Below are 14,418 nucleotides of genomic sequence, written 5' to 3'. Positions count from 1 at the left end.
TTGTGCTACAAACTAAACTGTAGTTTCATATTTGGCATAAAGAAATAAGAACGGCATCATTTTTTTCTTATTTAGCTCTCAGCAAGAAAGCTAAATCTCAAACTTTTCCTTCCCGTCTCTCCTGCTGGCTGCCGCCACAGACAGTAAAACGTCTGTTACTCATAGTTGGGAAGTCGATCTTGGTGAGACAGAGACAGTTTCAACCGAACATGACTCAGAGCTCTTATGCTCTGTGTGTGGCTGTACGTGTGCATGCAGTGGATTGGGTGTTGTGTAAGGTTTGGAGCATGGGGTTGTGAGCGTGTGAGTTAGCGTGTGTGTGTCCTTCTGCCTGTCTTTCAGCGCTGACTTCAGAGGAAGCTGCCATGGCTTTCACCAGTGTGCGCAGAATCCTCCCCAAGTCCTCCGACAGACACCGCATCAGATGTTTCCATTCTCTGGATTTCATTATATCGTCTCCCTCACTACCTCCTGCGCCTCTTTTTTCCTCTTTCCTTTCTCCTTTCATTCCCCCCAGCTGGGTGTCTCTATCCGATCCTCGTGTCTTCATCCTCTCACCCTCAGTCTCCCTGGAACAGTGTATGCTGACAGACAATGTCACTTAATCACCATGAGGATTTGGGCTTGTTAGGAAATAAAAGGGAGTAGTTTGTCTCAACTTGGTTGAACTTCCCTTCACTTTGTGTCCTATGTGTACATTGGGCGATTTGGGCAAGTGAGTGTGTGAAAGAGAGAGAGAAAGAGACAGAGGACTGTCCTTTGTTTCACCCAGCCAATGTCCTTCTCACAGTCGAACCCAGTGGCTGGTGGGTTCAAACAATGGTCAACGTTAAGTGTGCTCATGTGTTTTGTGGATTCATTTCCATGCAAAATTGAGCCCAGTCACCAGACGGATGGTGGAAATTCAGTGTTGCATTTTGCTCGTCTCTACTTCTACTAAAGAACTTCTTGAGAAAAACATTTAACTGCTTTATTGTTGACAGTCAGATTGATCTCTTACTCATTTTTATTTTGTTTATTAAATATAAAGCTGGAACCAAGAGGCCGTTAGTTTGGCTGAGCATAAAGACCAGCGCCTCCAGACAGTCATGCTCACTGATTTTTGTGTCTTTGTTATGTTCAGTCAACAATCTATTGGTCCAAGATCATGTCATCTAAATGCAAACACAACTAAGAAGTGAAAAGGTACAGAATGTAATATCTTTAGTGACTTTACAACATTCCCGTAGCCACAGAACAACCATATTAAATAACAGTTATGTGCTTGGAGGAGATCCGGAACAAGGACTTAGGGAGGAATGCATTTTCTTTTTAATCCATGCACGCAATGTGGTGTGCATAATGCCTTGTGCATGTCAGCCATATGCTGTAGTTGTGGTTTTTCCACTTGAACAGTGTGGGCAGATATCTGAAGCAAGGAGAGTAAGGATTGTTTGTCTGAGTCTGGAGCATAGATGCTTTGAGTATTTCACTCTCAGCTACAGCAGCAGCAGCAGACAGCTCTAGCTTGGTCTGAAGTCCACGCGTGTAGTTAGTGAGTATCCTGGAGGAAACTGTCTCCAGACATCACTCAGAGACTTCAGCTACTGGTCAAGGTTAGTGCAGGAGACATTGTGGGCACAGATGATAAGGAAGGGCAGAGACTGAATACAGAACATGGATCAACTATCAAGGGGTTCTTTGCTTGTGGTATTGGCTTTGATGACTTGCAGTATAGGAGAAACTGTTTTCTAAGTCTGCTCCCATTGGCACAAAGCATGAACTAGGTTTAAAGGGGGACTCCACTGGCTTACAACATAAATATAAATATATAATACATTTATATAAATTTATGATAAAAGTGAAAACTTGAAATCATGTGCTAAAGCAATAGGCTACAGAAAATAGAAAGCTGGATATATATATATATATATAAGTTTAATCTTTACTCAGAAGTCAAATACAGATTGGATCTTTCTTTTACTAATTAAACTGGACAAAAGTAAACACGGCAGCACAGAGACAGAGAGAATGGAAAACAGCATTTTCTGTCTCTTTCTCTGTCTTCCTTTCCTTTACACTTTAGTTCAGAGGTAAACAAGGTGCCAGTCACAGCACTCTACAGGCCCCATCAGGTTGTTTGTCATCATTTGTATGTGTCCCCAATGCTCAATTTACAAGTGAGGCACAACCAACACCCCGAGGCACTTTGTATTATTCCGAGAACACTGGCGTTGTTGGCAGGTTGCATGTTGTGGGAACACACTTTTCCTTTCAGTCTGACACCAAACAAATACGTGTGCTGTCTGACTCAGGCTGGTCCTGCTAGAGCTAATGTAATGATGTGATGCTGTTGTTCAGGCCAGAAACAGAAAATGAGCTGTGCATTAGGTAAGGTTTTGTTTCTTTGTTTTTTCCTAGGGCTCTCCCACCATTTGTCTCATTACATCACCCATGCATCCGAGTTACAGAATATAGTTAAACATTTGGTGGTGGATCTGTTGTTCATGCTCCCTTTTTTTTTTTTGTATTGAGGAAGGAGGCAGCTGAAGTCTGTAATGCTTCAGTGCCTGCTCCATGAGGCTGATGGTGTGCTGGACAAAGTCACAGACATGAGCTGAACAGGTCAACACTACCACCTGGTGGCATCAGTTTGTACTGTGTAGCACAAACAGGGCTCTATCACATTCAATACATTTCCATGTGTCAAAGTAAATAGCTTGAGGGCAACGAGGGCATCACTGCCTCCAAACTGACACCAACCTTCATCATTGCTTGAAAAAAATGCCGTCACGTGTCAGTTTGACAATTATGAAGACGAATAAAATAACTACAGATGGATGCAAAATGACTACAACCAACAAGAAACGCATTATTAGAAATATTCCCTCTTTCTTTACAACGGTGCCAGTCAGGCGCATAGGCGTCAATTAAAAATTAAACTTACAGTCACTGTTTGCTATCAGGTTGTTACCTTATCAGCTTCAGGGTGATGATTGCCAGCTTTGTGATTACGTCTTGTCCTGCTGCTGCCCAAGTTGAAAAGAAAAGGAAACACGTTTACAGACTTGTGCTTTTACTGAAATGTTGACGGTTACATGCTTCACTGGGTCAGTTGAATATATTTAAATTTTGTGTGAAAGCAACAGCAAAATCAAGACTTTCATTCAAGGAGCAAAGTGACCATGAAAAACCGAGCACTTAAGCACTGAGGGAGATTTTCTGACACTCGAATAGACTTGCACTCTTTCCATTTTATTGACTTCTTGTTTTACAAAAACAGGAATGACAGAATGCATAGACTGAGCCACACAGTCAGCTCAATGACAACATGAAGAAAAAAAAAACAACAACAGGGCATCAGGAAAAGGCAACCATTTATTCATAAAGATAAAAACAACACTGTTTGCAGCAATTCTTCTAAGTGCATACATACTCTCATAATCTCTTCTTTCACACAACTGAATGACATATGATTGTCATTAAGCAGCACACACTGAACACACACACACACGCTCACTAGCACACAACGCACATGTGCGGGTAAAAAGGAATAACCATGGGATTCTGCAAAGACTGACAAACCACAAACACTAACACAGTGAAGGAGGTGCATAGAAATGTTCAGTTAAAGAGTCAGTTCACCCAAAAATGGGGGTTTTCAGGAATTAGTAGTTTAATGAAGTTTTGTTTTTTAAAAAAAGAAAATGATTCCACAATTTAATTAGTAATAAGGTAACAGGTAAACATCTCAATACAAAATAAACTGCATGGCAAAATGCCACTAAAAGTGAAAGAGAAAACCATCTCTGTAATTTGGGTGTACCAACCCTTTAATCGATTCACCTACCATCAGCCCCCACTATTTGTCCTGTTTTAAAACCCATGGGAGTGTAGTCATCACAATGATACACAAACATCCAATTACTAGCAGCAAAGGGGGTTCCCATGGAGTCGCATCAGACCACATCAACAGTGTGAGCTGGTGGTACCGTCTGTAAACATCTCTAATTAGATAAGATTTGTACAGTGAGGCTAAACTATTACATCCTTCATGAAAGCGAGCATTGCTGAGCTGGGCGTTATCCCAAATATGACTTCACATCAGTACTCTGACCTATTAAACAGTGAACAGATACGTTATCAGTATAGGTCAAAATGAACGTTACTGCAGCGGCTTGGGTTTTTAAAGTCAGATGATAATTTGTGTTTGCACTGTGGGTCAAGCCGAGCTCGTTCAAGTTTGCAGCGTGCGGAGAACAATGAAGAGTTATCATTAGGCTTGGTTCTTGTGTCATGTGTTTCCAGAAATTTAAGAAAGAACATACTGCTATGGCTGCTAGTGGATATTAAAACACTGTTTTTAGCAGGTGTACTGTTTAAAGCACGACATAAAAAAAAAAATGCTAAAAACAAATGTATGTAAAGCAGAGAACAAGCATATTTCCATTCAATAACAAGGACATCCTGGGTACATAAAACACAAACCAACAAATCTGTAGCATTTTTCTAACCAGTTCATATGCAGGGATTTAGTTTTCTTAAACAACAACAACTAAACATGTGGAAGGAATGAACAAACAGTAATCATTTTTTTAATTAATATTTTTTCTACTGGTCTGCATTTAATTAATGTGCGTTTATGACAAGCATATTTCTGGCCACTTCCTCCACAGAGTAAACTCAAGAGGATTGTCCTCGCCTGTAAAACTAGCCTGGATTTTAAAAAACAAAACAAAACAAAAACAAAATGAGATGATGCTAAAGTAAGGTGTTAATGAAAAATGCTGTAGAAACATTACCGTTGTGTGTGAGGACAGTAACAACTAACCAACCATCAAATCTCTGCCACTCTAAAGAAAATGCACTATGTTTGCATTTCGCTGTAACTACGCAGACAAATGCAACACAATCATCTTATGTAGGTATTTTTATATTTATATATGTGTATATATCAATCAATATTACAATTTATTAAAATGTGTTAATTCTATTTATTTAAATTCACAATATGGGTCAGTGTTTTACTTTAGTAAAGTTATTCCATGTTTTTCTTTACATTTCAGTAGTTAGAATAGTGGATTATATTCTGGTTTATTTTGCTGTGTCTTTACCCTTCGTATAACCTCAGTGATGACTCTTCCACATATGGATGACACAAACACAAACAGGTTCGTAGGTTGACATTGTTATGCAGACTTCACTTGTAATAGGCAACCACATATCAGCCATGTATATATTTAGTGTAAAGAACAGTAAATACATGTAAATTCCTGGATTATGAGGATATCACAACCAGTCCTAGTTTACTGAAAACCTTTAGGTGAGTGTGTCTATGCTCACGATATGTCAAAAGATCACTAAGGGCACCGGTAATCACAACACCAGTGTGAAACTACATTTCTACATCTTTGTTGCAATAAGTCATCCAGAGCTCCACCTGCTCCTACAGTCATCATAGGTTATGTCACATATTCACCTCCCACCCACTGTGACCCCTTTCCACCATGTTGTTTATCCTACTCCACCAATTAATTCTCCTTGTTTTTCTAAACTTCAGAACCTTCGTTAGATAGCTGAGGTCACTGCTGATTCTGGCAACTTTTGTATTCGGGGCCTCCGAGGGATGCAGGGAATACTGCATGACACTAATCTAATAGTTTACATATGATCGTCAGTATGTCAACAGCGCCAATAGCTGGAGAGGTCCAGTACTCCCCTTTATTAGTATTGTTACAGGCAGAATATGCTGTGACTTCAGTTCTTTCTTAACTGCTCTACATCTTCCACAAGAAATATGTGTAACTGAAGGTTGAAAAGGATGGAATAAAAATGAAACCGTTTCTTTGCCACTGCTAAACCTAGATCCCCAAACTATTAGGAAGATCTTTTCAATCCTCCTCTTTGTTCCAGATCTTTTGGTTAGAAAACAAAACTCCCAATTTTGTTTTTAACAACCACTCATTTCACTGAGACAAAGCTAATTGTGCCTTCTCTGTCGTCTTCTTGCAAGCCGGTTGTTGCGCTAGCGGGTGTGCAGTTTCTCTCAATCTTGTTCCTCTGTCACCAAACAGGGTCAGGGTTACATATACTGTCTAAAATAGAGGGAAGACTTTAACCGTTCAGGAGGTAGACTACCAGCTCGTAGGTGCACATCATGATGGCTGTGTTGGGAATCTGTCGTACCAGGTGGGTGGTTAGACCACGGTACAGAGCACGGTAGCCCTCCTCTTTGGGCACTGTTGTTAAAGTCTGAAAAAAAGAGCGGTACTTGGTGCCCTCCTCCCGCAACCTGGTACGGATGACTTCTGCAAAACAAAGAGAAAAGGGAGCAGTTAAGAGTAAAGTCCAATAAATCAGACAGGGTGAAATGACCTTACTACTTAACATGAACTCTCACCGTGAGGATAAGCAATAGTTGTGGCACATGTCTTGGAGGTGGCAGCAGCAAGCATCATCCCCACAAAGTCTGAAGCATCTTTGGACGTCTCCTCCTCATCGTCCATGTTCTGCGGTGCCTTTGCCTCTAATAGGCGGCGTTTGATATTTTCATAAATTACAAAGTGGATCACAGTCTCAGAGATGCCAGCGTAGGATGCTGACATTCCCCTGTAGAAGCCTCGTAGGCCGTCTGCCCGATACACTCGCCGCACACACTCAAACGCACTCATCCTGCGTTCACCTCGACTCCTGACAAAACAACAACACATGCTTTATGATTCTGGTCCAGCTCACTGGGCACTTATAAAATGTATATAATAAAGCAACCTGTCAGCTGAATTATTTATTGGTGAAGAAAAAGCCACAAAAAGTGGAAGGGAAAATTCCTCTGTGGCGATAAAAGGTAAACATGCCCTAGGGCATATAACAGTATATCAACTGCTTTATTTGCCGAGTGAAAATGTATAAAGCTCCCATTCTAGTGTGATGTTTACCTAGCATCCAACTGTAGACGGGTCTTTATGAGCCAAATTGGGTTGGTTGCTGTGATGGCCGTAAAACCTGTGAAGGAAAAAAAAACAACAGCAGGGTTATAGATTGCTCAAAATCTTTAAGTAGGATCAGCCTAAATGTCATGTCTGTAGCACAAAAACTAACACTATAAGGTTAAACTACAAATGTTCTTTAAGCTGCATTCATGTTGGTATCATTAAACCAGTGTAAACATGTTCTTTTAATGTTATATAAAGGCACAAAAGCAGCTTAGAGAGAGAAAGATGGCCCCCATCTATAGACTATTTTATATGTGCCAACAGGGGAGCAACTGAATGTCATAAAGATTTTATGTCTCGTGCAAACAGTAAAACTGCCTCTTATCCAATGACCTAGATGATGATAGTAGAGGACAGAAATGCACAGAGAGAAAGAAGAACCAGATAGATTAAAAGAAGCATAGATCTGTGCTGAGTACTCACGCAGACCCAAGTAACTCCTCACAGATGCAACTAGAGACCCCTGGTGGTGCGGGGGTCTCATGCCCTTGCGAGAGGAGAGCTATGGTAGAGTAAAAGCCTAAAACAGACACAGGCTTGTGTGTAGCAAAATGACCGGCATGCAACCATTTAAGTCCCCATTTCCCCCCCATTATCCCACAGGATTTAACCCACCACATTCATGTGAAATAGAGTGTGAACGCCCCTCAATCACAACAGCAGAACACGCTGGAAGAAATCAGCTTGCTCCTGTCAATTCAAAAATCCCTTGACATAAAAACAACAGCTTATGTAGCCTGCTAAATGTGATAATTAGAAACAGAAATTAAAAACACGGTTTGAGGCCTGTTTTGGACACATATAGACACACACAGCTGAATGTGAGCAGTTAAACTGTAAAATTTTCAATGGTTGTAAATATGGGAAAAACTACAAGGGTTAAGCAAGTCTGGCTATTTAAGGGGTTGTGAGAATAAAAATGACCTGCCTTCATGCTGATGAGGCTCTATAACATAGTAATAATAATAGTTACACACTTTTTTAGCTTGGGAACATCTGTCTACTAAGTGCACGTCTATTGTTAGACAAGGCATAAACCAGTTCTAACCTCGTTTGTCACACAGGTCTTGTGTATCGTTGCATGAAAAAAACTTAATCACCTAACTGTCAACACCTGTCAGTTCAGCTCAGTCATGTCTCACACGGCAAAATATGTGGCTCATCACAGGAGAGAAATGTACTGACAAATGCTGACCTTGACTGCGTTGTTGACAGGTCTGAGTTATGGTGTGTAGAAGCCGGACCACTGTGAAACTGCCAAATTCACCCATAAGTACACACACACAGTCGCTGTAGCTGCCTGACTGACCCACACTGTAACAGTTAGATATTCCTAGCTGGTTCAGACTGACACAAGCAGATAATCTACATTTAATATATACACCATCACAGAAATAATGATAAATTATAAATCTGACCCTTTAACATGCTACATTTTCAACTAAGCTATTATAAGATTACAAAGGTAGCTATATATCTGGTAAGAAATGTGAAGGAAACAGGACAAGCTTGTTTTTGAATATACAGTGTACTGTATGTGGGGTGGTTTATGAAGGTTGTCACGTCCATTGAAGCTAGCATAACACAAACTAGTTCTCTACAGAAAGATCAGTACAATTTACAAAGGCGGACATCAACATTACATTACACATGCCTTGTTCTGTGTGTACACAACTGCTACTGAACAGAGCAGATCCATTAACTCAGAATTTCTGACGAGCATGCTGAAAATGTTATTGTATGTTAAAAAGCATTGCTTAGTAGTGCATGTCAAGGTGCGACTTTAGATATATTACCTGCCATTCCAGCCGACGCCATGTGTACCTGTGTGGAGTCAGGTTCCAACACACCGTTCAATTTCTCTTTGGCAGTGGAGTAAGCAGCAAAATAGATCGCTCTATTGGAAGGAGACAACAGAATGGTCAGCACATAATACACGTAAGTAAGTAATAAGTAATATGCCATGTTTTTGTGATTTAGAGTAAGGCTAATTAGTCATAGTCAACTATGTGCCCCCAGTAGCAAAACAGCTTATTAATTACACTACATTAACAAGTAAAACTGTCCCCATATCAAGTTCGGCCTAATGAGCTTTAAAAATTAATTTGTGGTAACGCGGAGAGCAGAATCAGCAACTAAATAGACCCAGTCAGACAAAGAGCGTATTCATTACAAATACCACATGTTTTCATTTGTTTTCACTAATTATCTTTACTTGTTTTCACTAATTAAAAAAGGGCATAATGATCATGTTCATATTCATTTTGCTTTTCTCTTCTGGCAGCAGTGACACTGTGTAATGTGAAATCTGTTTGATTTGTATGATTTATAATTTGTCAAATGTGGTTCATCAGCTCATTAGACACATTATGAGACAGTATTTGTGTGTATATTTAACTTTATATGTGCGTCACAGCTTGTCGCCTTTCCCCTCAATGCATCACTGTTTATTCATGTATGATGTTAACAAAACACTCTATATAACCTTAGCAGTGGCAGCATTTGCTGTTGCCCACCACCATTAGCCACCACTTTGTGTAATTACCACTGAGGGTAATTAATGATGATGACTATAATATGTTAATACCTAACTGCGGTCACATATTGTTGCCATGCACCATCACCAAGCAGTGAGCACCACAAATAATGCTGAGAAAGTCAAGAAAATGTATAAGAACTAAATAACTGTGAATTCCTAAAGCTTTTCCTTAAGTTATTATATCTTCTAAACAGTCCAAAACACAACATTCTCAGGTAAAATAAGATAAATAAAAACACTATATTCTAATATTTGAACAGTGGAGGACGAAATTAAATGATCTGTCGACTGACAGCCTTATAGTCACTGAGGTCAGGGTGTACACATGCTAAGAATATTATCTGGAAGACAGTAGCAAGAATCATCTTACCTGGAAGGTGCCACACCCACCAGGTTTGGCCCCAAGCCCCTGAAAAGAGAACGAGGTCCTTCTTTCTCCAATATCAATCTGATTGAGAAACACAAACACACAGAAGAATATTCATGAGGATTATACCTTAAAGACTGTGTGCATGTTTTAAGGGTGCTTTTAGCTGTATTCTTCACCATGTTGTCCGGCTTACCGTAGTGTAATGAATAGTTTTAAATGGGTATCTGGTAACAATTCAAGTTTTGTTTTGGCCTCCAAACGGGGCATGTTAGTCAAGTATTCCCTTCAGCACTGACAGAGATGCTTTCAAAAAAACTTGTCCAATAGTTTTGAAGTTCAGTATGGATATTTAATGCCCCTATAGCAGGAATATTGTTTTTCATTACATGGCTGCACAAGTCATTTGTAATCCACTATGTAGGCTGTCATGAAATATACTAATTTTCCAACCAGGGTAAACCATTAACATTTTAACATCTGCATGATCATTCCATTCAGCGGGAACCTTAGCCTACTTTCAGAGCCCTAAAACTAGCACTGATCTATGAATAGCATAATTGTCAGCAGTGAGTTGTTTGCCCTGATCAACACTTTTGGATTGCTGGGTGTAATGAACACTACTGGGTCTAGAGGACACATAACAACACATGCATAAAGATGAACAAGCCAGTTTCCAAGGAGCAGTGATCAATTGCCCAATTTAGCAGGTTGCACCACTCAGTACGTCACGCTGCACACATAAGCTGCTTTGCAAGTGCTAATATTTAACCTGCTTTCATTCAAAGCAGACGTGCTCCAGTTGTCCAGCTATGTCTCATGTCTAAACACTGATGTGACACATTTGGCTTAGATGGCTGCAGTATGCAGTGGCTGGCCAGATAAACCTTTTGAAATGTTCATGCCGCCTCCCTGACTACACCATGTCGCCTACTGCCAGCCATATGCCAATGATGCGATTGGTTGAGTCACTACTAGCATTGGATTGCAGCACTGTTTTTAACACCAGTTTGAAAAACTGTTTTAGTTATGAATACTGTAACAGCTTAAAGAACAACACTTCTAATACCAGATTGACTGGCCCTTCGTTTGAATTTGACTTAGTTCAGTGAAGTTGAGAGGTGGCACTGTGCCATGAAACACAATTTTTCCAGGGCTCAGAGCAGCCTGGACATGACCTGGTTAGAAGAGACCCAGCCATTCTCTCCCTCATGGAACTGATCTAATTTCCTTCAATATCATGACTGGCAATCTACCAAAATCAAAGAGGTACTTGAGTAGTTTCCTTAAAATACGAAAAAGTCTGTAATACTCACAAGATAAAGCAGTAATAATAGTTGGATTGACTGTACAACTCTGGGTTTAGCTAAAGCTCGGTTTAAACTTCTGCGTGCCTTTGTGTGTTGACAAGGGCGAGGTTATGGAATATGTTTTCAGGGACAACAGCAGCAACAACATGGTGCCTGGTGACGAAGGAATCATAACTGAAGCCAAATCTCTCTGGTGGAGCAGGGAGGAGGAACCATGAGCTACATACATGAAAGCTTCATTCATTCTGGTTAGTACTCCAACAACCACAAGCTAGAAGGGTTTACTGAGGTCTATATTTTAGCAATGTTCAAATGCTGTATAAAGACACATACTGTATGTAAGACTTGGTAGTCGTATGAGTAGAGCTGTGAAAAATACTCCCACCTGAGACAGTGCAGTGGGCCCGGCGGAGACATGCGGGCCACACTGGCCCCGTTGACGGTGCTGAGTTGAACCTCAGACACATAGAAGGTGATGGAGGATGACTGCAGACGGGTCTTCACTACTTCGAGTGGACAAGTCAATATGGCCCCTACAGTGCCCCCACATCTGGTAGAAAGACAGAAATGGAAAAGGTGGAGGTGAAGCAGTAAACCTTCTCCAGCCTCTGCTGCCAGATTGAAATTGAGCATTGTTCATAGGTATGCAAACCATCACCTTTCTTTAATAAAAGTTAGCTAATGGTGTGGTTACTGGAATTCTGAAGATCCCTGGCATGTAGACAAGAAATGGCCCAGTGTGGGAACAGCGAGACCCAGGAATGCTTTGTGTTTCTCTGGGAATAACAGCAAGCCTCTGTTCAGACCACACCACATTCCAAACTCACAGATATATGTATTTGCATATAGGGACTTATTGAACAGGGGACAAATAACAGCTGAAACCAGAGAGGCTTGAATCTTTGAGAGTATCTTCCTATAACTGGAACCATATCTTCCCAACACTGGAACTATTCAGTTGATGAAAAGGCTTATTTTCCTCATGCCCCTGTCCCATTTTTCAAAACACAGACTTTGATAAGTATAAGTGGTAAAACAAATGATTTAAAGCCCAGTCCTGCATTCAAGGTATTAATGTATGATCAGCTCAGTTATTTCAGGAAAGGCTGATAGGTTAACTAATTTACAAATATAATAAAAAGAGCTAATAAAGGAACTGATAAAAGAGGACACAAAAACAGTATTTGGCTGTCCTACAAATAAACTGAACCTTGTGACACTGTATTGGACAGGGTCGGACAAGCACAACAACTGTTATCTGTAATTAGGGTTAATTTTCAATCAACCCCAAAAAAGAGATAGACCTGTTAATAATGTATCTGGTAGAGTTAGACTAATGGGTGTCATACAGCTACTGTACACACAACAGAGAAAGTAGGACAGTGGCACGTGAAAAATGTGTAAGGGCAATAAATGAGAATTGCTCTTACATAGGCTCCATTATTAAGACTATAGCTTGATAAGCAAAAAGTAACAAACAAAACAAAGGGTAAATACACATAGGATGCTTATTTGTATTAATGCCTCTCACACAATAAAATAGGAAATGTTTTAAGAAAAAAACGGAGTCAGTGCTGCCAACAAAATTAAGTAAAGTGCTCATTTGCCCTCACAGGACATAATTACAGTAAACCTCATGTCTCAACTGGACAGGATGTCCGAGGCAAGAAAGTATGAGTCTAGAAACAGTACATCCTCTAAGATTCTGTCAAAACACAGACATGGTATTTCTAACAATGTGGTTAAACAGATTTAGCCTAAATTCATGCTCTCATCACCCAAAACTAGCATGGCATGGATGGCTTCTGGGCAGTCTACTACGACACAGTTTAGATGTCGCAATAGTGACATCCAGTCATGTCTGTTTGGTTTCTAAACACCACTATCTGGGGGCCTTTTAGTGGCAGCCTGCCCACGTTTGTTTTGATGCACTAACGTTATGGCTGATGACGCCGAAAGCGGGATAGGTTCACCTTTAAACACTGGCTGCTTCTGGAAACGGAAGACTACACGCAGATGCTGGTAGCTTACTATTTTGTATATACACACAAACGCTATAACGTTACAGAAAACTGCACCACAAACTGGGCCATGTGATTAATTCATACATTAATAGCGTTATGTCATTATGACGTGTGACATTGAGCTCAGCTCCAAGGGGGGCACATGCATCCGTTAGCTGGCTGATGCTAACACTGGTGTGCAGGTTAACGTTACACCACTAGCCACATCTCTAAATAGAATAACCACAACAATGCAAACATTTCGTTATGTGTAGCGGCACCGGTTAGCAACGACAGTTAACAGTCGAGAGCGCCGAGCTAGCTAGCTCAACTCTTACATGCTTGACACATTTAGTTACTCACCCTCCAGCAAACAGATGAACCAAGGTGTCTCTTTGACTCATTATTTATCATATTCGAGAACCGTCCACGGGGCACCACAGGAGGACAACGGGGATGGACGTGGGGAAGCAGGGGGATGCCTGACCCCCGACCTAGCCACCAGATGACACTCAGTACGTCTGTGTTGTGGTGGAGGTCATATGCGTGAAAAAACGACGGTATACAGCTGCGGCTAACTTAGCTAGCTACCGTTAGCTTTGGCAGCTAACGGGTTTCCGGTGTTAAAGGTCGATGTCAGGGCGACAGTTGGCGTCTCCTCCTTGTGTCACAGAGCAACGTTAATGTTTCACCACACTGTGCGTGTCTTTACTGTTGCTGGCTGACTCCAGTCTTGTAGTAGTAACCCCGACCGTGGACCCCGCTGAGCTCCGCTCTCGCCGCCGAGTGTTTTCCCTCTGGACGCGCTCCGGCTCCGGTCGCAATGTTTATCATCGGACGGGAAGCCGCGGAGCTCGGCCGGTGATTGGCCGAAGTGGCCTCTAGGGCCCGCCCCCCGTCACCGCTCGTTCACGTGATGAGGCTTTTATTTTGAAGGGCTCGTCAGTGGTCTGTCCAGCATGTGGTGCGACTGTCTGTAGGTGGAATAACGTTAAAAGAGTCGAGAAACGTGACAGACGTGCACACTTTCTGTTTGGCAAAACGGTGAACATCAACTATACAGCGAGCACTAACTACATGCTGTCTAGAAGCAACGCAGATCCTGCAGAAACCCATACTTTGAACTGTGCATATGGCGTTTTTTGTAATTCAGCTGCTTCGTCGTCAATTTCTGAAAGAATGTGCTGTTTTCAGCCCGGAGCACAGGAAAACACCTGAATAGAACAGA

General features: G+C 41.2%; 1 protein-coding gene across 1 annotated transcript; it reads right to left on the bottom strand.

The window, feature by feature from the left end:
* Positions 1–3,213: 3,213 nt before the first annotated feature.
* On the bottom strand, positions 3,214–14,014 carry LOC113149877 (solute carrier family 25 member 36-A). Its single transcript, XM_026342225.1, has 7 exons — positions 13,554–14,014; positions 11,573–11,737; positions 9,881–9,958; positions 8,768–8,868; positions 6,915–6,981; positions 6,380–6,669; positions 3,214–6,287 (listed from the first exon to the last, which is right to left on the bottom strand). Exons 1-7 carry the CDS (start codon positions 13,592–13,594, stop codon positions 6,094–6,096), a joined length of 936 nt encoding a protein of 311 aa, XP_026198010.1. The 5' UTR covers positions 13,595–14,014; the 3' UTR covers positions 3,214–6,093.
* Positions 14,015–14,418: the final 404 nt, after the last annotated feature.

This window comes from Anabas testudineus, chromosome 13 (genome assembly GCF_900324465.2).
Source record: "Anabas testudineus chromosome 13, fAnaTes1.2, whole genome shotgun sequence".
Lineage (NCBI taxonomy): Eukaryota > Metazoa > Chordata > Actinopteri > Anabantiformes > Anabantidae > Anabas > Anabas testudineus.
The sequence above is the reverse complement of the archived record's forward strand: the minus strand, read 5'-3'. Positions and strand labels throughout refer to the sequence as shown.

Coding starts and splice junctions, on each gene's coding strand:
- LOC113149877 (XM_026342225.1), bottom strand. CDS start 13,594: ATGAGTCAAAGAGACACCTTGGTTCATCTGTTTGCTGGAGG. Junction 9,959..11,572: donor GGCCCACTGCACTGTCTCAG/GTGGGAGTATTT, acceptor TTTCTCAATCAG/ATTGATATTGGAGAAAGAAG. Junction 6,982..8,767: donor GGCGTCGGCTGGAATGGCAG/GTAATATATCTA, acceptor TTTCCTTCACAG/GTTTTACGGCCATCACAGCA.